The sequence below is a fragment of the Aulonocara stuartgranti genome, assembly GCF_965226115.1.
Source record: "Aulonocara stuartgranti genome assembly, chromosome: 14".
In the NCBI taxonomy this organism is placed as follows: domain Eukaryota; kingdom Metazoa; phylum Chordata; class Actinopteri; order Cichliformes; family Cichlidae; genus Aulonocara; species Aulonocara stuartgranti.
Genome location: NC_138950.1, coordinates 24,446,214 through 24,468,936, shown reverse-complemented (window position 1 = coordinate 24,468,936; position 22,723 = coordinate 24,446,214). Strand labels below are relative to the sequence as shown.

The 22,723-nt window shown below is 43.0% G+C and overlaps 1 protein-coding gene and 1 long non-coding RNA gene across 2 annotated transcripts in view; both read right to left on the bottom strand.

Moving 5' to 3' along the window:
* Nucleotides 1-22,723, bottom strand: part of clmpb (CXADR like membrane protein b) — an 86,450-nt gene that overhangs the window by 7,663 nt on the left and 56,064 nt on the right. The window contains exons 3-6 of the mRNA XM_082503704.1: nucleotides 17,770-17,974; nucleotides 14,702-14,869; nucleotides 1,131-1,253; nucleotides 486-627 (exon numbers count right to left, since the gene is read on the bottom strand). Coding sequence (XP_082359830.1) covers nucleotides 486-627; nucleotides 1,131-1,253; nucleotides 14,702-14,869; nucleotides 17,770-17,974 — 638 coding nt within the window. The remainder of the gene's footprint in view (nucleotides 1-485; nucleotides 628-1,130; nucleotides 1,254-14,701; nucleotides 14,870-17,769; nucleotides 17,975-22,723) is intronic.
* On the bottom strand, nucleotides 10,882-11,666 carry LOC309688187. The gene is made up of 2 exons (XR_014270979.1): nucleotides 11,627-11,666; nucleotides 10,882-11,534 (listed from the first exon to the last, which is right to left on the bottom strand). It is a non-coding gene; the product is annotated as an uncharacterized lncRNA (long non-coding RNA).

Here is a 22,723-nt window from a genome sequence, read left to right as displayed (position 1 = left end):
TTTACACAAGCTTGCAGCAAATCAGAGAAGTTTGCATCTTTCTCACTTTGGACAGCAGCGCTAAAAGCAAATACTTTTAGCCTTGCGAAAGTTTCTGAAAATGATACAGACAGAAAATGATACAAAAGGAATGCCCCTTACATTCTAGTACAAATTGAAGGGGTTAGAATATATTGCATACAGAGTATGCAGAATACAAGTATCTGCAAAATCAATGTGCTGGTCGTCAGCTGATTTGTGCAACGCAGCAACTAGATTAAGGGTAAAATGCAGAAATACTCAAAAAAGTCATCACCATTGATTACAAGTGATTACAGCCAGGAAACAAATGTTTGAGTTCAACAAAAAATTTAAACTGCAGCTAAGCAGAACGCAACAGCCCCACAGAGCCCCACAAGTAACAAAGACTGACACGCTAACACACATAAAACCTGCAAAATGGTGAAAAAATGAAACAATCACTGGACAAATGATGATTAATAAACCTGATCTCATTTGGGGTCTCCTCTTCCTCGTACTTCTTCTTCTCTTTCTTCCGGAAGACGAGCCAGATGATTAATATCACAATGAGGACACCGAGGGATATACCCACCACTGCGCCCGCAACCATCCCCACATCCCTCACGTCTGTGAACAAGAAAGGAGGTAGTTGATGAAAGATTGAGTCACTTACGGTCTCTGGTCTCATATTATTCATAGTTTTCCCATGAACTCTTAAATTCACAAATACTTATCCTTCATGCCCATTTGCTGGAAAAACACTCCCTATCTTTTTGCTACAGCACCTGAGTTCTAGTTAAGAATTGAAAACTGTTTATGCTGAACCACTTGATTTGCCTTGTGTCTACACATGACCATAATCGTGCTGGGCCTTTGATGCAATGTACTAGTTTTAGAGTGAAACGTGACATGGGGCAGGGGTGGTGACCATAGCCAGCAATTTTGGTTTAGTCCAGTTGAAGCACTGAAGGAGAATAAAGAGGGTGAAAGGAGCTAGATGGAAAGGCAGGGAGGGGAATAAATGTATTTCTAGCTGCTGTTTGAAACAATAACCATCAATCAGAGTGGCAGTTTGGTGCGAGGTGAATGCTGTTAGGTCAACTCCATCGCCCTTTTCTCCCCAAACTCACGTTTTATTGTGACCTCGATGGTGCAGTTTTCCTCTCCCACGTCATTGCTTGCAGTGCACCTGTAGACACCTGTGCTGTCCATGGTGAGATTCCTCAGGGTCACAATCTCTGGGTTCTTCAGATCTGGGGAGAACAAGAAAAACAATGCAATATCAATTATAAAGGAGAGACAACTGAAATGTCTATAATGACGGAAGGAAGAACTTAGAGGTAGAGAGACAGACAGACATTGGAGTGTTTATCTTAGAGAGAAGCCCATCATGGGAGCGTGTTTGACAGACCGATGTAGCCCCAAAGTCCCATGGGATATTTAGTCATCCCCACCAATGACAGCCATCCCAGACCAATAAATAATGGCTGTGTATTACTGTCCAGTGAAATCTAATTAGGTTGAACAGGTGTTGTTTGGTGGATGTAATTAATTTTGAAGGTTTTTAGTTGGACACGTGCAATTATGGATGCAAGTTAATGTCTCTGTGTTTAGTCTGTATAGTTTATCTCCCCACTAAAACACATTAACCAATCAAATAAAATAAAACCCCCAAAACATTTAAAGTTTTAAAACTAATTTTCCTGTTCACTTGATGCCAGTTCAGATCGTTCTCTGCATGTCACTCACTCGCTGATACGCACACACACACACACACACACACACACACACACACACACACACACACACACACACACACACACACACACACACTCTGAAAATATTCTTTTTTTTTTTAAATTTAATTTAAATTTTTTAAATTTGAGATTCTTGAGTTTAGACATATAAACATATAATACAGAATCCAGCTCTTCCAGTGATTTAAGGAATATGAGTTTTCAATATTTCTTCAGATGTTTTCTAGCTCAAAATTTTCTTTTGCCATTAGACATGTTTTGCTTATGGCTGTTCAGCTAGTTTCCAAGTTCTTCTGTGTGAATTTCAGTTCTGCACTTTGGCTGTCAGGTGAATGATTCGGTGTATTTCAGCCCATTAAACATGTTTTTCATCAAAGATCTAATTAGTTCCCGGATCTAAAAAACAAAACTATGCAGACTCGCTGCCTCAAAAAACAAAATTGTGTACAGCTTACTTAAGATGACTAAGTTAGGGCAACTTATTCATTTTGAGTATACTGTACAACCTCATTAGTTCCCAGAACACAAAATCTATGCAAACTAGTGCCTAAAAAAATGGAATAAAGCTTACTTAATATATTGAACAAGTATCGTACAGACCGCCTGGACTTACTTGGTAATTTTGGCTGTAAAAGGGCCAGAAATCATACTGTAAGTCAGTGGTTCTCAAACGTTTTTTCCGAAGCCCCCCTTTGTTTTACAAGAAAATTTCGCCCCCCCACCCGGCACAAAGTACATCAACACACACCCATATTTTGTTTTCAAACTCCACTGCAGTTTATTTCACACCTCAAACACTTAGTAAACAATTAAACACAGGAAAGTAAACTGAAATAAATTACAGGTAGCAATAAAATAAACTACTAAGGCTACAACCACACGTACACGGGTATTTTTGAAAATGGAAACTTTCCGTTTTCGTTTAAGAAAAAAAAGAAAAAAGAAAAAAAAAAGCTCCATCCACATGTAAACGCTAAAAACGAAATGTTGGCCAATCAGAAGTCCAGAAGCCTGGGAGGGAAAGACTAAACAGGGTTTTGTACACTGACAAAACCTGAAGTACTTCCTAAAAGTTTGTGTTTTGCTGGAAAGTCAGATAATTTTGTGTTACTTTTCAAGTGCCTTCAAAATTTCAAATGTTAATAACTAAAGACAGCATTTTGGTTGGTGTAGACTCACAACTAGGAAAGAACAAAATGCATACAGCATATACAAATTTAATTTAAAAAAATGTATTCAAATGTCCGATGTCCGAACTTCACTGTGATGCCTCTGTCTTTCTAAATGGAGCGACAGTAACTGCGTATGTATATGTAAATGTGTGTATATGTATATGTTTACGTGTGGACAAAAGGCCCAAACCATAGAAAAAGCTGCGTTTTCACAGGGAACATCAGGCACTGGGACACTTTCTGAAAGAGATTCTTCAGCTGGTGGAATGTTGGTCATTGAGACTGTCAGAAGGACGTTCTTCATTTGAAAGAACATCAGATAATTATAGATTTTCAAAGGGAACTCCTTCACTGGGAAGAACATCAGATATTTGCAGCTTTTCAAATGGAGGTCCTTCACGGGGAAGAACTTCAGACTTTGTAAGAATTTCTGTAGGAGGTTCTTTGACTTGTGTAAATTTAGGCACTGGCAGATTTTCAAATGGAGGTCCTTCACGGGGAACACTATTGGACATTGTCAGTCTTTCAAATGGAAGTTCTTCATTTAGAAGAACCATCAGGAAAACTTGAAGGGGGCTTGAAGATTTTGGATATGTGGATCTTTGCTACATCAGCAACCATCCTGAACAACACTGGTGCAAAGTTACATAGAATTTCTTGAGGATATTTCTGTCTGATCTTCGTCAGGATACTTTGGACCGTATCGTGTCAGATGGAGTGGGTGAAGATGGCATGGCCTTCCATCACTGTGAGATTTTTGGGGACACGATCCAAAGTGGCCTTGGTGACACTCGTGGAGAGTATGCTTAAACTCTGGGAGGCCATGTTCAAGACGGGACGAGGAGGAAGCTCCCAAACAACCTGCAGGATGTGGGGAACGACCTCTATCACCACCTCCTGGGCGGTGGGAAGTTTGGTGCTTTGTGGTTCCTGCTGCTTCTCTTTCAGGATTTGAATGTAATCCTCCAATGCGCTGAGGAGTTTAGGTGTTCGGTAGAATAAAAATTTTTCCTGCTAAAGTCTGAGAAACTCCATCATCATTGCAATCTAAAAGTAAAAGGAGACATTTAATCACCACAACTCTCAGTTCCTCAGAAATTTCCTGATATTTTCTGTCAGTTTTGGTTTGCATGGATCTGGGTCTTACCTGAGCCCTGTAGCCGGGAAGATGGCAGTAGATCTTTACAGCTGTGTCATAAATGGGTGTGTTGAACAACACCTGTCAAAGAAATAGCAAATTACTCACTGTTATTTAAAACGATTCTCAATTTGTCAACTTTTCTACATCAAATTCTGAAAATTGTTGAAATGCAGTATAAACAAAAGCTGTCACATACCCTGATGGGTTTGTAGATTCCTCGACTTGCTTCCATTTAGATGTTATAGTCGTATCGCAGTCTGGAACAAAAACTGTCAAATACTCTCCAATGATGGCGTAAGGTAAGATCTTCACCTGAAAATGCTCTGAACATGACGGTTTTGCTTGCACAGATGAGCTGTTCTTATCCAGTCTTTAAGTCTGACATGATTAGCTGTGTCTGGGCCCAAACGTCGCTGCAGGTCCCTAAGTCAAACGATCACTGCGGCATCACTGAGAGTTGAAAAACTGTCCAAACTCTTTCATCTGTAATAAAATAATCAGTGTGGCTGCTCTACCATGTGTAACATCCATGCAGCATCCACGAAAACAGAATTTATTAAATTTAACAGAGTTAGAAGTTAGCACGGAATTAGCTCGCTAGCTTCCATCTAAATATAATATATGTTGTTCTGACTGAGGGATTTCTGAAACCAATTAAGACGTTGAGCTTTGCTATCACTTCAGACATAAATGAAGACAGTAAAGTAAACAGCATTGACTTTTTTTAGAGTTACTGAAGTTTGGCTAGCTGGTATATAATGATGTGCTATGTGGTGGCGAGCAACCAGTGTTGGGACTAACGCGTTATTAAGTAACGCGTTACAGTAACTACGTTATTATTGTGGTAACGAGCACGGTAACTAGTTATTATGCCAAAACCAGGAACGCGTTACTCGTTAGATAGGCTCGTTATTCGTTACTTCGTGTGGTGGCTATCGCGGAGCTTCCACAGATTCAATAACATTAGCAAGTGGTGGAAGCCAGCAGGTGGATGAAGGAAAAGGGAGGCAAGAGGAGAGACCCGAAGCGGCCGCTGGTCCAAGAGTGTCAGGTGAACTGAACTTCAGGTAAGAAGTTATGACCTGCAGTCCATCTGGGTCAGATATAAACCAAGTTTAGGTGGAGTTTATTTTCGTTATACTGACTTTTTCGTACTGCGTGCTAGCTAGCATGACGGAGTTTCTATACAGCTGGGTGGGTGCTATGTTACTGATGTTGAACTTTATTTTGTTCGTAAGGTTAATTATTAGAGTTGCCAACCATCCCGTAAAAAACGGAATCGTCTCGTATTCAGAGAAAATATTACGAGTTTCGTGTTGGGGTGAAAAGAAACAGTTTGTCCCGGACTTCAGCTACAATGAAAAAGACACAAAGCTGGAGTTATTCTGTGTCTTTGCTGCAAAGTTTCCTCTTCTTCTCTCATCCTCTCACCCTCCCTCTCCTGTTTCTACTTCAATCATGAAACTGATCAATGATCAGCTGATCGGCTTTTCTCTCTTGTTTATTTATCGCCCACTTTGCGCCAGAAAGAGGAAACCAGCGGATGTCGCGCTAAACAACAGCAGCACTTTTAAGCTTGATCAGCTGTTGTTAGAGTTTATTTAATATTAATTTCTAGTATCAGCTGATGTTGGCTGGAGCCACAGCTGTAAACCTGCTGGTCATGATATCAGTTTGGTTATCTGGTGAGAGGGAAACATGAAGATGAAACCAGGAGATGTCCTTACTGAATCATCAGAGCTGTGATGGAGAAACAGGTTTACCTTTTAGGTGACATGAATGAGTTGAAGAGAAGCTATGAACTGTTTCTGAAAGATAAATAACACCAGGTTCCTTTTTTTACTTAGCTGACAGCTGGTAACTGTGCAGGGGCGGGTCTAGCAAAGTGTTGCCAGGGGGCCATGTAGGGCATTAAAAGGGAGAGGGGGGCACAAAGAAATACTTTCTTATTCTCATTTAAAATGTCTCACTTTTAAAAAAATAATTATCTGAGTCTTACAACAAACAATATATATACATATATATACCATCAAGACAGTGTACATCACTGTCACAACAGTGTTTATTTTCATTCAAAGGCTTTATGGTTTTTCCTATAATGGTGGGCCGGTCTCTAGTCAAAATGCCCGGGACGATTTTTTTGTCCCAGTCCAGCTCTGTATGCAGCTCATCTGCAGTCTGGTGTTACCTACATCTTCCTATTCAGAAGGCAGAATTTCCGAGTTCTGAGTACAATCGAAAGCACCACGACTGCAGTTTTTGTGTTGGATGTAAAAAGCAGGCTAGGATAGAATCAGGCGTGGGATTTCTCTCGTGGAAATGTGCACACTATTTTTTCCTTTCTATTGGTAGGTGGCACAGTGCACTTGTGGCAAGTAAGCAAGCTAGAAGACTGGCAATCTTGCTGGGTATCCAGTTACGGAAGCAACACATTAACAAGAGAATTCTGAGTAAAACCAAAGTTACTTTCCCTAGTAAACTAGTTACTCTGAAAGTAATGAGTAACTTGAAGTAACTGAGTTACTTTTGATAGAAGTAACTAGTAATGTAACTAAGTTACTAATTTAAAGTAACTTACCCAACACTGCTAGCGACACAGAAGGATAAATGCAAACTTTTTTCCACTCGATAAAAGTTAACGTGAGGGTTCCCGATGGTTAGGGACAAATGCAGTTGCATTGCAGGATGCTGTAAACGGACCAAACTTCAGTCGGGAGAACAACTGAGATAATCCATCCACAATACAAGGTTAGTTGTTAATATACTGCTGCACTGCCTGGGCTGTAGTTACATCGTAAGGTTTAAAAACTGAGCTTTAAAATGAATAGCGGTAATAAAAACCGAGAGAGACCGACAGTGATCACTGATTGTTTTTAGAGGCTTGTTGAGATTAAATAGAACAAGATAAAAGCATTAAAACATGCTAAAAACACAACAGCCTTAATAAAAGTAGAGCAGTTTGAGCCCTAAATCACTTAAAGACCAGATAGTCTGATTTAAGAATGCAAAATTCTAGAACAGCCAATATGGAAACTCTTGATATGAGTTTTATCTTATTAAATGAAAAGAAATCACGCTATGTATTTTGCACTACATTACACTAAACAATTTATTGTATAAGTAAATAAAGTGTAGGTTAGGTCACTCCTGTGAAAAGATGCATACAAACTGATGAATCACAAAAGATAGAACGTCAACTTACAGTATGCCTTTTCATATTATATGCTTGCTTATCTTCATTTTCTAACAGTAGATGGGAACTTATGCAGTAAAGCAATGGCTTACAACACAGTGGACTGTGCAGTGGACTAATGCATACATTTAAAGCCTGACAGCAGCTGGTATATACACAGCTACAACAGTCTACAAAGGTTGTTTTCTGTTCACCAAAGCAAATATGATTGAAGAGATTTTTTTACTTCCCCAAAAAGCAGATTAAACAAGGATTTATTGAACAATGGTTTATGCACTTGAATTAGGAAGGATAAGAAAAGTGACTCTATTGACTGCAATCTGTGTCATGGTCCTGGGTCGGTGACCCAGTGTTTTTGGTTATGTACCTTTACTTTTGATAGTTTTGTATTTTCTAGCATTTAGTGGTGTTCCCTCTGGTTGATGTCTTCCCTGCTTGTGCATTTCCTTAGTGTAGTAAGTCTCTGTGTTTAGTCCGCGTCTCTGAGTCTGTGTCATTACGTGTATGTGTTTCCTGTTTTACTTTGAAGGGCTCTGTCTTATGTCAGTGTGTTCTGTTTACGTTTCCCCTGCCTTGTCAGTTATCATGTATTCCAGGTGTGTTCCCCTCCTGTTTCCCATCCCCTGATTCCTGGCATGTGTATTTATAGTGTGTGTTACCGTGTCCTCGTTGCTGGTTCGTCTGTGTTGTTTCCCCTCGGTCTCCCTGCATGTATTTCCCCGGACCTCCCTGCACCGTCATTCCTGGTTTGTGTGTTAGTTTACCCAGTTTAGGTTTCAGTTTCATGTTCCTAGCGCCTTTGTTGTTTGCATTTTTGTTGTTAATAAACACTCACCTGCACCAGAGCTGCCGCCTTTTGGTCCTATATATATTCCACACGGCTTGCCCCCGCAAACCGTGACAGAACGAACCAGCCACCATGGACCCAGCGGCAGTCAATCCGTCCGAGGAGCTCCAGGATGACATCGGCTACAATGTGGAGATCCTCCTCGGGCTGTGGCTGGAGAATCCTCCGCACGAGCTTCGCCTCGCCGTGGAAGGTCGGCTACAACGGCTCTTTTCCGGCCTGCCATGGCTACTAAATTCACTTCCTCCGACCATACAGGCTTTTCTCCGGCACACACCCCACCTTCTCTCAGCCACTCCTGCCTCGCTGCCCGACTCGCCGGATGTGATCTTGCCCGGCCCGTCGGAGCCGTCTGCGGGGAGGAGACGCCGATCGCGCCGCAAGCGCGCCACCCCACAGCTGGACGTTCGGACATCTAATTCGCCGGCTGTGGTGAATGAGGACTGTTTTCCATTTGCGGACTGTATGACTGTTCATTCAGGGGCGGTGTTTTGTGCGGCAGATGACTTTGTGAACAGCATATCAGCTCCCCCGCAGCCAATCTTAGCCCAGTTAGCTCCCCCGCAGCCAGTGCCACCCTCAGCTCAGTCTCCAGTGCCACCCTCAGCTCAGTCTCCAGTGCCACCCTCAGCTCAGTCTCCAGTGCCGCCTGTAGCGCAAGCCCCAGTAGCTCCCGTGCCGCCTGTAGCGCAGGCCCCAGTAGCTCCAGTGCCGCCTGTAGCGCAGGCCCCAGTAGCTCCAGTGCCGCCTGTAGCGCAGGCCCCAGTAGCTCCAGTGCCGCCTGTAGCGCAGGCCCCAGTAGCTCCAGTGCCGCCTGTAGCGCAGGCCCCAGTAGCTCCAGTGCCGCCTGTAGCGCAGGCCCCAGTAGCTCCAGTGCCGCCTGTCGCGCAGGCCCCAGTAGCTCCAGTGCCGCCTGTCGCGCAGGCCCCAGTAGCTCCAGTGCCGCCTGTCGCGCAGGCCCCAGTAGCTCCAGTGCCGCCTGTCGCGCAGGCCCCAGTAGCTCTGGCTCCAGCATTACCGGTTCCACCCGTTCACTCCGTGCAGGGAGAAGGCCTAAGTCCTACTCAAGGTGCTTTTCATGATTCAGCCGCCATTGGCACTGTTTGCCGCTCCAGGGCTTCCCCAGAGGCTAGGTCCCAGTCCTCAGCTGATTCTGGACCCCTGGAGTTTAAGCAGCCACCTGGGAAGTGCCCCGTGTCAGTGCTGTCTGAGCAGGGCCAGTGCTCAGCACAGCACCCATTTCCTTCATGTCTGCCAGTGGACTCCATGCCTGCTGGCTTTGTGATGGCTTCTGCTGGAGGGTCCAAGGGGCCCGTCCAGCCTTCGTCTCGTATCTCCGCTGGAGGGTCCGAGGGACTGCTCCGGCCTTCGTCTCGTATCTCCGCTGGAGGGTCCGAGGGACTGCTCCGGCCTTCGTCTCGTGTCTCCGCTGGAGGGTCCGACGGACCGCTCCGGTCTTTGTTTCCTGTTTCCGCTGGGGGGCCCGAGGAGCCCGTCCAGCAGCCTTCCTCGTCAGCTGGTGGTTCCGGAGAACCACACCAGCCTCATGCCTCGTCGGCTGGAGGGTCCGAGGGGCCCGTTCAGCCTCCTGTCTCCGCTGGAGGGTCCGAGGGGCCCGTTCAGCAACCTTCCTCGTCAGCTGGGGGTTCAGGAGAACCGCACCAGCACCGTGCCACATCAGCTGGAGGGCCCGAGGAGCCCATCCAGCCACCATCTGCTACGCCAGCTCCAGCCTGTGCTTCGTCAGCTGCAGCTCCAGCCTGTGCTTCGTCAGCTGCAGCTCCAGCCTGTGCTTCGTCAGCTGCAGCCTCAGAGCCTTCGTCAGCTGCAGCCTCAGAGCCTTCGTCCTCGTCTGGTCCGGCCTCATCAGAGCCTTCGTCCTCGTCTGGTCCGGCCTCATCAGAGTCTTCGTCCTCGTCTGGTCCGGCCTCATCAGAGTCTTCGTCCTCGTCTGGTCCGGCCTCATCAGAGTCCTCGTCCACGCCTGGTCCAGCTGCCTCTGCCTGTGCTTCTGCTACGCCTGGTCCAGCTGCCTCTGCCTGTGCTTCTGCTACGCCTGGTCCAGCTGCCTCTGCCTGTGCTTCTGCTACGCCTGGCCCACCTGCCTCTGCCTGTGCTTCTGCTACGCCTGGCCCACCTGCCTCTGCCTGTGCTTCTGCTACGCCTGGCCCACCTGCCTCTGCCTGTGCTTCTGCTACGCCTGGTCCAGCCTCTGCCTGTGCTTCTGCTACGCCTGGTCCAGCCTCTGCCTGTGCTTCTGCTACGCCTGGTCCAGCCTCTGCCTGTGCTTCTGCTACGCCTGGTCCAGCCTCTGCCTGTGCTCCTGTTACGCCTGGTCCTGCCTCTGCTTCAGTGTCGCCTGGTCCTGTGCCCTCCAAGCCTCGGCCGGTGCGCCTGACACTTGGGCGCCGCCGCTGCCTTCCGCGCGACCAGCCCCCTGATCGCCATCGCCTGAGTGGCCGCCGCTGCCTTCCGCACGGCCGGCCCCCGGACCGCCATCGCCTGAGTGGCCGCCGCTGCCTTCCGCACGGCCGGCCCCCGGACCGCCATCGCCTGAGTGGCCGCCGTTGCCGTCCGCACAGCCGGCCTCCCGAACTGTATCCACGTCGCCGCCGTTGCCGTCCGCACGGTCGGCCCCCCCGAACTGTTTTGGACTCCTGTGCTGTCGGCCCCCTGGCCGGCCCCCCCGAACCGTTTTGGACTCCTGTGCTGTCGGCCCCCTGGCCGGCCCCCTGAACTGTTTTGGACTCCTGTGCTGTCGGCCCCCTGGACTCTTCTGTTTTGGACTGTTTTTTTTTCCTGTGTTTTGGTGTGCTTCGTTTCTTTTGGTTTTGGGCTCGTTTTTTGTTTTTGTCTTTTGGCCTTCTGGTGCTCCGGTTTTGTTTTGCTTCGAGCCCTCCTTCCTGGGCCCCCGCCGCCCGCCCTGGTCGGGTTGTTTTCTGTTTTTTCTGGCTGTTTTTTTTCTTGTTGGGCTGTCTGGAGCCAGCCTTTGAGGGGGGGGTACTGTCATGGTCCTGGGTCGGTGACCCAGTGTTTTTGGTTATGTACCTTTACTTTTGATAGTTTTGTATTTTCTAGCATTTAGTGGTGTTCCCTCTGGTTGATGTCTTCCCTGCTTGTGCATTTCCTTAGTGTAGTAAGTCTCTGTGTTTAGTCCGCGTCTCTGAGTCTGTGTCATTACGTGTATGTGTTTCCTGTTTTACTTTGAAGGGCTCTGTCTTATGTCAGTGTGTTCTGTTTACGTTTCCCCTGCCTTGTCAGTTATCATGTATTCCAGGTGTGTTCCCCTCCTGTTTCCCATCCCCTGATTCCTGGCATGTGTATTTATAGTGTGTGTTACCGTGTCCTCGTTGCTGGTTCGTCTGTGTTGTTTCCCCTCGGTCTCCCTGCATGTATTTCCCCGGACCTCCCTGCACCGTCATTCCTGGTTTGTGTGTTAGTTTACCCAGTTTAGGTTTCAGTTTCATGTTCCTAGCGCCTTTGTTGTTTGCATTTTTGTTGTTAATAAACACTCACCTGCACCAGAGCTGCCGCCTTTTGGTCCTATATATATTCCACACGGCTTGCCCCCGCAAACCGTGACAATCTGCAATCTACTGACATCTAATGGTGAGATTTTACACACTGTAACTTTAATGATACTTGAAAATAGGCCAGGAACTGCACTCCTTGGTCTGACCCTGTTCAGTCAGCACACACAGTCTGTGTAATATGTGAATAATAATAAATATGACTTTTCCTCTTTTCCATAAAAAGTTCCCAGTAGGGTTTTTGACCTTTGGCACCATGGAGCTGTGGGCTTTAAAAAAAAAAGTCTTCCACACTGTACCCTGTAATTACTGTACTTCTAATTTCTGAAAAAATACTCTAAAGCATCTTCTAATACTTCAAAATCTATTTGGGTGATTTGGACACGACAATGATTAACTGAAGTATAAAAGTATGCGCTCCAAGGTTCATGTTGGGGCCTTTGGGGTCAGGAGCAAATTAGATTTAGTCCCTCCGAAGGTCAAACTTAGCATCAGAATGGTGCGAAGGAAAGGTGATTGAAGTGACTTTGAACTTGGCATGGCTACGGGTGCAAAATGGTTTGATCTGAGTATTTCTGAAACTGCTGATCTACTGGGTGGGAATTTCCCACACAACCATCTCTGGAGGTGAAGGACAAAAGAAGAAGTAGCAAGCCTGAAAAAACACATCTAAGAGAGTCTTTACTGGACTGTGTGCACATAGATAAAATACAGATTTTCAGCCTGGTAACCTCAATTACCTTTTTATGCCTTAACCTGCATAATTTGTGTCAACTGCATTAACCCTTTTAAGCATGAATTATGACAACCTCAATCTGGATTTTTTTCTTAAGTATTTTTATTCATCTTTAGGCATGAAAAAAAGATTTTTGAACTTCATTTTTTTTAAACATGCACTTTTCAAAGAGTTTTTTACATGTCCACTTAGGTGGACAACATACATTTTGAGTGGGTGGCACGGTATGGAGTGACACATCAGTGTCCAATGTAGTGGTTTATGTGCAAGTATACCATCAGCAATGTGTTTTTTTGTACTATGATACATCAGTACTCTGCATACTGCAACAGAGCACTGATTTTTCCTGTCATTTAACATTGACTGTGTTTGGAGTGCAATATAAGATTTTCCATTTATATTATGTTCCATACTTAACCTTTTCCGAGACTTAGGCAGGATGTTAAGCAGGATCATGGCATCACATAGGTGTTAAAAATACACAGTGGCTGATTTTCATGTAAACAAATAAAAAAACATTCTGATGAAGAGCCACTAAAGGAAGTTTTTGGAGTAACCCTCAGCAGTAATTTGGACATGAAATAGTTAGTAGACATGTTATTAACCCTATGAGGAAATCTTTAAGTCTACTGAGGTACAGAGCCATAATTTAAACTACAGGAAACAGTTTTATTCAAATACAGTTTATTGTCAAAATGTTCTGGTGCTGATCGGTGACTGCCTTTGTACAACTTACCCATCATAAAGTGACCAAAATATTGTGGAACCAGTTCATAGTGTTTAATTGCTTGTGTGTTGGAATATATTAAACACGAAAACCAGGAGCTGCAGAAACCCAGTAATGCTGAAGACACATGTAAGGAATTTATCTTGGTTTCATGATGCAAAAAGGGAGTTACAGTCACATATGATCAAAGAATTCAGGCGAAGAAGTAAAACTAGCAACACATTTAGGTAACAACGGCATAACTGTGAAGACCATGTAGACCAATTTCTAATTTCCACAAACAAAGTTCATTCCTTCAGACTTGAAAATGTTGAAGTAGAATCATGATAAACACTTCTCTCCACACTTGTCACCTTGGTAAATCAAGGCAAGCCTTGAAAGCCCCTAGAGTCTCATATTTCAGTCCCAACACTCATTTAGCAGAGCACAAAGAGAGTTTCTGGGAAACGTTATCAGAGGCATAGATCTGTGTGGGCAGTATAGGGGTGTGAGTCTGAAGCTGAATGCGATTAGATTAAATGTTCTTGATGGCTTATGCTTAAAGGCATGAAGACTGTTGCTGAATGTTGACCTCTTGTTGGCTCCACAACATCAGTGAGCTGCACAGATTTTACCTACACTACTAAAATTTACTTACTCCAACTGAATCACAAACTTTTTGGATGCCTGTGTCACATTGCAAGCCATTAAAAATTAACCAAAAGACCAATATTGATGGTAACAGAGGAGAGAAAACAGAGATTGGCACCCTGACGTTGTTTCTCCTGGTTTAGAGAATGCACAATAGGGGGGAGGTGCCCTGCTATTAGCTTTTCTGTTACAACCCATCCCTGTTCTTATTTAGAGGCAGATATGCCTGGTTATGATTCAAGAGGAATGCCAGAATCCACACCATGTGAGTGAAGTATGCCTCAAGGCTACTGCGGAGCCAGTGCCTCTTTGGTACAGAACATAGTCTGAGCTGCCAATCCAGTTCTGCCTATTACATTTGATTTTCTCCACTTTACACACAAACAGTCACACTGACTTCGTGCATGTAGGTATTCACTTGAGCCAGGCTGACATTTCAATGTCACAGAAATATTCATCAGATCACAGCATCAGCTCTTGTGTTTATATAAGTCATCCCAATAGAATACAACTAGAAATCACAAGGCTGTGTTCTGTTTGATTTTCTGGAAAAAAAATAAAAAACTAGTACACATTATGTGATCCTGGGTTTACTGTTCAAATTTGGAGAGAGAGGCGAACTAAAGATAATAGAGGCATGAAGAATCAGCGGATTAACTGGGACAGCCTGAGCCCATCAAAGTGCCCTTGAGCAAAGTGCTGCAAGTGTTAATTATTCCAGTGAAGCAGCTCAAGGAGCAGCAGTAGACAATATAGCTGGCACTGGCAAATTTAGGTGTCAGTGTTTGCAAATGTATGAATGTGAAAATGGGAAGAGGTGAAGGGAAGATGACGCGCTCAGCAAAACTTGCCTTCGACAAGCAGCCTATGAAAATCACTAATATGAAAATGAATCTTCGTGGCATTCCTCTGCAGAGGGGTCGAATAGTGAATCAGCATGTAAGCGTAGTGCCGATTATTTTTCTTACCTATCAGCGCCAGGTTTGGCAGTTTTCCCAGGCTCTTGCCTTTGTCCAGCACTCGCTCCCACTTGTAGCTAATGGGGTCTGAACCATCGCTGGATTTGCAGCTCAGCTTGACATCACTGCCCTCTTGGAGCTTGCCATCCATCCGGCATCTCGGCTTGGAAGGCTTGACTGCAAGAAAACAAAAGAATCAAAAAATGCTTGAATCAATATTTGCAACAAAACTTCTTATCACAGTTAAACATAAAGTGTATAAAAGACTCACAGTGTTTAACAAATTTACTAAACCACATGCCATAAAAACAAGAACACACTAAACCTGTCATCTTTCAAAAACTTGTTTAAAGCTAAGACGCATATAACAAACTGAATTCATGTTTTTAAATCCAAATCTCAGCCAGCACACTGGACTTCTCCAAGAAGTTCAGAAATAAATCAATCACTACAATTAATGTTTCTGTTCACGAATGTAAGTAAAAGACTGTAAATTAGCATCTCAACCAAAGGAAATAATGTGCTTTATTTTATTCTGCTTTTTCATAAGTAAAACAGTGAATCTTAAAAATCATGGATAACAACATAAAATATATTTAGCAATAAAAATGTCAATTAAACAGCTTTCACATGCATACAACCATTACAGGAACATCAATAATTATTTTACAATTACATTGCTGCTAATTTAGGGCAGTTGTGACATAAACCTTACACTGCATGGTGGTCTAGTGAATTCGTTAAGCAGCATATATATTAATACAATAATTAAGCAAAAATAAATGCGTTCACCGAAATGATTAATTTTTAATATGTGCATATAATGTAGTCATCAATTTGCCAGTGACGCATGCATTAAAATATGGTTTCCATTACTACTCTGCAGAAAATCGTGGCCTACGTGTATCATGTGGGCTTGCCACAACATTTCCTATGCCAATTATAGGAACTTTGCATTTCATAAAATGAATCTTTATTTTGAAAGGGAAGGGCTGACATTTTTTATTTTGAATGCTGAATATTGAGTTATGTTTGAAATAGACTTCTTTGAACATAACATCTACTGAAGCGGGAGTTATTTTATAATGTGAAACTGTCCACCACCTGTGTTTATCGCCCCAGACTAAAGCACTACATTCAAATGAAAAGCAAGAAATAAAATGTAGATAATAACATAGCTTGTTAGGCTGCATAAAGCTGAAATATTTGACGTAGATTGTAAACTTTATTTGATGTGTTCTATCAGTATTTTTTATTGGTGCAACTGTTTGAGGGATGTTCAGTTACCTTGCCATCACAGTCATTTCTGGTAACACAAATTGAAGAAAAAAGCAACATCTTCCCGTAGAGAATGGATCAATTCAACCCCAAGGCTGGCTGTGAATACTTATGGTAATATGTTCTCATGTCAAAGGTTTTGGTCATAGTCTATTAGCTAAAGGCTTAATACAGTATAGCTAGAATCTGCTGAGCCCTGCTCTGTTGGATACATGCTGAAAGGCACTGCTACACTTTAAAAGCATGAAAATAGCATACTGTTTCCCCCTCCCGAGTGACATATTTTTAAATCAGTGGTGAGCTAAATTTAAATATCTATTTTTTATTTTTGTCACGCTGACATATTTCCAATGCTGACTTTTGTGTTTGGCTTAGGATGCTTGTCAGTGAAGTTGCAGCAGTAGTAACTGCGAAATGCTAACATGCAGTGAATTAACAGTAGCCAGTGGAGAGAAAAAAAAAAATCAGATAGCTTATGTGCATTTCTCCTTTTGTTTGTCTTTCTTTTCTCGACACCCTGCAGGCAGTATTCTGCTCACAGACTTTGTAAAGAATATAATGAGAGAAGCTGATCAGGGAGCATTGATGCATTCGTCTGTGCGTCTCTGAGCTCTGTCGGGGTCGGTTAAGCCAAACTGCAGAAGGAGCAGTTGGACGGCGTAACCTCAGCTCATAACCCCAATACTAATAAACGCAACATATACACATTTAAAATCTTCACATGCAAATCCACACGCTCATTCAGGCGTGATTGTGCAAGCTTGCACAGAAACATACCCGACCACTGGAGAAGCGCACAAACTATGGCACACACACACGCCGTCTCATGCCAAGCCAGCTACCAGCTCAGCTGCCAAGCCATTATCTTAGCGTAGGGAGCGCGAGAAAAAAATGCAAATGTTCGCCTCTCTCAAAATCGAAAGTGTCACTGGGAAGCTGAGGGCAATTTGTAAAATTCGAGGCACTAACTCACTGAAATGTCTTTATGGAAGAGAGAGGGGAGTGAGAGCGAAAGGATTAACAGACTGTTCCATTAGAAAACCAATAACCACGGGTTGAACTAATCTCCCATGATGTTTTAATAAATCGCATGCTTTTTTGACATTGAGAACGATCTCACTCCTCCCGCCGGACTTTGTGGCCAGCTATTGCAGCTGTCTGTCCTTCATAGTTGTTCAGCTATTTCTGATATGCAGACAGAGAAGCGCATTACCACTGAGGTAGTTGTATTGTTGAGTCATTTATAGCCATCTGCATAATGTGCAAATTAGAACAACACGCTTCCCGTACCAAAATGGGATTTCTGTATTTATAAGGTCTAAGAGTCACTTGGGCAATTAATATTTCTAAGTAGCTTATCTGTACTTAAACTGATGTAAGCTAACTTTTTAACATGATGAACATCAAACTGGTCTGTTGTCTTGTACTGTATATGTCATAGAGGACACGAGTACATTAGAATCTAGCTTGAAATTTGCCCATGTAATGCAGTCTCTAACTCAATCATTTCTGTGCCCTGCCAAACCTACTTGCATGTTTCTGGTCTCACCTCATCAACAAACCAATCCAAATGGACCCAAACAGCACGAACAAAATCAAATCACACTGTCTGAATCAAATTGAATCATTAGATCAGTCAGCATGACAGAGGAAATGTGCCAGGCTAATGATCCAGTGATTAGGTCTGTGTGTGTAAGAAGTGTGTGTATGTGTGTTTGTGTATGAGGATTTTCCATGTACAAATGAATTTCTTCATAACCCAATGGTATGCGCACGTGCATTGATGTATCCACACTTACCCAATACAATGAGGTTGACTTGGCTCCAGTGGTACTTTCCCCCACTCTTGACTTTACAGTAGTACTCCCCCGTGTCGCTCAGCAGCAGGTCACTGATGAGTAGGGAGGCGTCTCCACCCAGGTACTCCCCAGCAAAGGACAGATGGTTGGGCTCAGTATCCATGGGGTCGCTGATGTACACGTTTCCCCCAAAGAAGGTAATAATCTAGATGTGGAGAAAGAAAAGATAATCAAGGATTTAGTTCAGACCAGAGACTGTTGTCTGAAATGAAATTCTTGCACAAGTGAAAAAACTCCTGATGTATTACAGTGAGGGATTGACTGATTCATAATTGCTCCGGTTCTACTTATCTTGATTCTATCTTTCTTTTGAAGGAATTCTCCCATTTCTTCCTGGACCTGGTACTAACATTTTAGCAGCTGGTGATGTCATTTCTTAACTGATTTATGCAAGTAATTCCCAAATAAGATTTTCATCTCTTAACAGCACATTTGGTTCGCTTAATTCCTATGTCCCAACAGTATTACCCTTGATATATTTCACTGGTAGGCTGCCATTTACATTTTAAATAACATGGCTCTAATGGCTGTGTATGCTCAGTTAAGACAGTTCCACGTAGTTCCTCTCTGGAGGCACAGTCTTGAGAAAAACAGAATACCAGCACTCATGGGTAACATTGTTAACAATCACTTTTTAATTAACACTTGGGAAATAATATTTTACAAATGAACGCATTTGCTGGAATGCCAGTATCCTGCCAGTGTTCATTTAGCTGATTATCTGTGAGTGTTGTTATCTCTTTATGGTGTTTCCACAAATAAAGCTGTCAAATGAAAAAGAAAAAACCCCCACAACACCCTCCCAAACAATTCTATTTTATTATTCTGGCCCTAAGATAAAAGATTAAAGTGCACACAGTGGCACTAAAAGTGATGTCACCAGAAAACAACTTCAGAAACAGCAAAGTACATAATATCATACAGATGATACAAAATGGCTATAGAATGACACGTTTGTAACTCCCCTTTTCAAAGGATATACAAATAAAACTGAAAAGAAAAATGTAAAAAAAAAAATAATGGAAAAGGTAAAAATCAGCTTTTAGGCCATTTTAGTCAGATTATGATCAGGCTTGGCTTCAAACACCATAATTCTCAATGATTAGTCCCTTTTAAATGAAATGGTTCTTATATAGTGCTTTTCTACTCTACTTGAGCACACAAAGCGCTTTATACAGCATACCTCATTCAGCCACTCACACCAGCACTTTCTTTTATGCTTTAGTACTTTCATTCACACACATTCACACTCCAATGGCTGCATTGGAGAGCAACATGGAGTTAGTATCTTGCCCAAAGATCTTTGGCATGCAGACTGGAGCTGCCGGTTCTCAAATGGCCAACCTTCTGATTAGTAGATGACCTGCTCTACTTCTTGAGCTAAGGTAGAAAGGTAAATCCCCTCAGAAAAAATGCTTGCGAGTCACACAGCTTCACTCACCACCCCCACTACCAGTATCACATAAACCAGTGAGTTTGTGTATGCTACTGCCACTGTAATCATAGAAACATTTGGTTATAAGCTCAAGAATATGTGCAGAGCGTGCCTGTGGAGGAAGCCCAGAAGGATATTGGCTATTACAGTTGGCTATCAGAGCTGGAGATAGGCATCATCACAGAGATCAGATATCCATAACAGGATAACAATGTGTTCATAACAGAGCTTCTACAAAGTACCAAACAAAGGCTCATAACACTGGCTATTAGGTTAAAGGGATACACAACCAGAGAGAATAAATGGCTTGTTCTCCAAAGACCTATCCAAGGTGTTTTCCCAGCTGCAACCATAACACCTTGGATAGGCAACAATGGGACAAGGACGGATCTCACCACAGCTGAGACTGAGTAAGAGCAAGGATGTGGTGTCATAAAGCCTCCAACTCCAAGTGGCTGGTGGACCTAAGAGCAGACCACAGCAACCTCTCAGAACAAAATCAATAACAAAGGTCAACAAAATAGCTGGGCAGTACCAGTACCTCACACGACTCATGCCTGTTAGTTTAAGAAGCTTACAGCACTCCAGAACACGTGGCAGCATAAATAACTGGGGTGCTAACAACAGGTGCTAACATAGGGCAGGACAATCCTGATCACAAAGGTTTTGTGCCCCATAAGGGCACAAAGCTGTTGAGCTCCTAGCTGATTACCTGCTTCTCTGCAACATGAAAGCTCAGGTGTCATAGCAACCGAGATTAGTTAGTTAATTAGTTTATTAAGATCCCCATTAGCTCCTGCAATAGCAGTTTTTTCTAACAGAAAAACTTTTACATAAATAAAACATGTGCTACATGAAAGACCATAAGATGTAGTTACTAGTCATCACATAAGCAAATCTCATAAAGTCATTGGAAACAACAGAGCACCAGCTACTTGACACGGCAGAACACCAGGACTCCAAGACCAGGCAGATCAACCTGAGCACCCGCTGTTCTGACTACAAGAAAGAGTATGAACCGGCACCCCACACTTACACAGTGGAGTGCTGGACTCAACACACTGATAACCTTAATCGGAAATTCCTTGTAGGTACGCAAAAAGATGTTGTTGTTAGAGCCTGCGATTGACATAATCTGTTTGATTCTCCCTTTTTTCCCTTCTATTTACCACCAAGGTTCATTGATGTTTGCAGACACCGGGTGTTCAAAGGAAAAAAAATGAGCTAATTTGAAGTTTGTAGCATCTGTAAACCTGCACCAGAAAGCTTTCATTTTCTCTTCCCTGGCTGTTTACAGTTTGTCTTTGTTTATTTCTAGCCTTTCCTTGTGTGTCTTTTGCTCTCTCACGCTCTTGCTTTATCCACACACACAAACAGAAACAAACACAGCTGTCACAGTGGCCTATTACTCAGGGCAAGTGAGAGCCTGCAGATGGGGACCGCTAAATGCTGGTGCCACAGCGCATCAGTGCCTAAGAAGCAGGGGCACCTGCTGTGATCACAGGTGATGACTGGCCATTTACACACACACGTATATACCCAAACCTACTCACAAACTTGCCGTTTACCAAACATGTGGCACACCATGAATGCAAACAGAAACATATCACTGTGCCACAGCTACACACAGAAAGTAACCGGGCTCTAACACCAAAACAAAAAAGGGCATACCTGTACCTGTCCTGTGGGCATGCAACTGTTGCCTTCATGAAATCAGAACATTAATTACTCACAAACCAAACTACATGTGTATATGTGTTTTTGCTTCTGGTAATGTCTGTACGGTCTGTTAGTGAATTGTTCTATTAAGGCAAGGTGTTTTGTTGATTCAGTAAAATACTGTACACAAATAATTAAGTGTCTCTGCTTTTTCACACAGGTCATGAAATGATGATAATGATGACAAAATGCAACCCCAAACCATGAAAAAGCTTCTTCTGCTTTACAGATGGCTGTAGACGCTCACTCTTGTACTGTTCTCCTGACTTTCCCCATGCTTACTGTGGACAGTTTGAAGCAAACATTGACATGCTTCAGTCTTTTCTCCTTGTTTCCCTTCAAATGACTTAATGACAGCTACTCGTCCAGTTTCCTCAAATGTTTTTAAGGCAATTCTGTACATGATGAGGAGATTTGGAAAGCTTTCAGCTAATAAAGCTTTGGGAATCACCCTGTTGGTGCAAAAATACAGTTTGGCAGAATTTCTGCATGTGAATGTCGCGCACTTTTCATAGGTTTAAGTATATAAATGGAAACAAATGATGTGTTTTTAGTTTCTTTGCTAAGTTGTCTGTTATGTGCAGATGCAACATTCTTGAGTCAGGCGCCTGTTTTATGCTTAACAAACAAAAAGCATAATTCTGAAAAAGGTACAAGGACTGGACTGAAAATGACTGAAACATGTCCAAAGAAAAACTTTGACCTTCAGAAGGCCTGGAGAAAGTCTGGCTCCTTGGAAGCAAACTATAAAGACATGAGGGGTGGCTCAAAACTTTTGCACAGCACAATATAGAATTTTTTATATCACATCATTTTATCAAAAACATTAACACAGTAGAATTGCTGCTCTGATCAAAGCAGCTTGTTAAAGATTACTGGAAGCAGATTATATGAACAGTGTGGCTAACATTCAAATATTTAAGCTGTTCGGTTTTTAAAGTGTTTTCCATAAATAATTTTATAGTCAATGAAGAATACACAGAGGAAACAAATATACAACAATGACTCTGTCATTTTACTCTACTACTAATATATTTATCATCTCTGTGGACGATAATTGTCCTCGCAATAATGCCAGTTCAATATCTTCAGTTTTACATGCTGAAGGGCAGCAATTATGCATAGCAAATAGCAACAACACACAATATGCACTAACTAATGTGGCACTGTGGCAGGAGCAATTTCCCAAGAAAGGATGGAAATGAAATTAATAACTTCATCTTTATTAACCATCGCTGGTCTTTGCTGAAACTACACTATGATAGGCTATAAAATGCCGTCTTTGAGTAACTCTCATCATCTAAGACCAACACAGCTGAGAACAGTGAGAGAAGGGCAGTTTTTTTTGTTTTTACTCTTCATCTGACTAAATGGAGTTGAATTTTGTGCCCCTCTGTGTCTTAAACACATGTAGCCTGTACATTTGCTAACAGAGGCTAAATGTTGACAAGATGCTCTTTCCATCTCAACACGGCCTTGGAGCAGAACAAAAGAATGATTTATTCATTCGGCTACAGGCGTAGTCTCTTTCCTAATCAAATTTTCAAACGTTTGATTTTAATTAATGGTGCCTTCAATGTTATCCTCCCGTTAAATATTCATCGCAATGTGGCAGCCCCAGTCTGAATAATCAAAGTGTAAGCCACCAGTTTCCCCCTTTCTTTCATTCCTAGCCCCGCCGCTTCCCTTCCACACTTTGCTATTCATTCCTTTCTCTGTGCCAACGCAAGAGCGCATGAA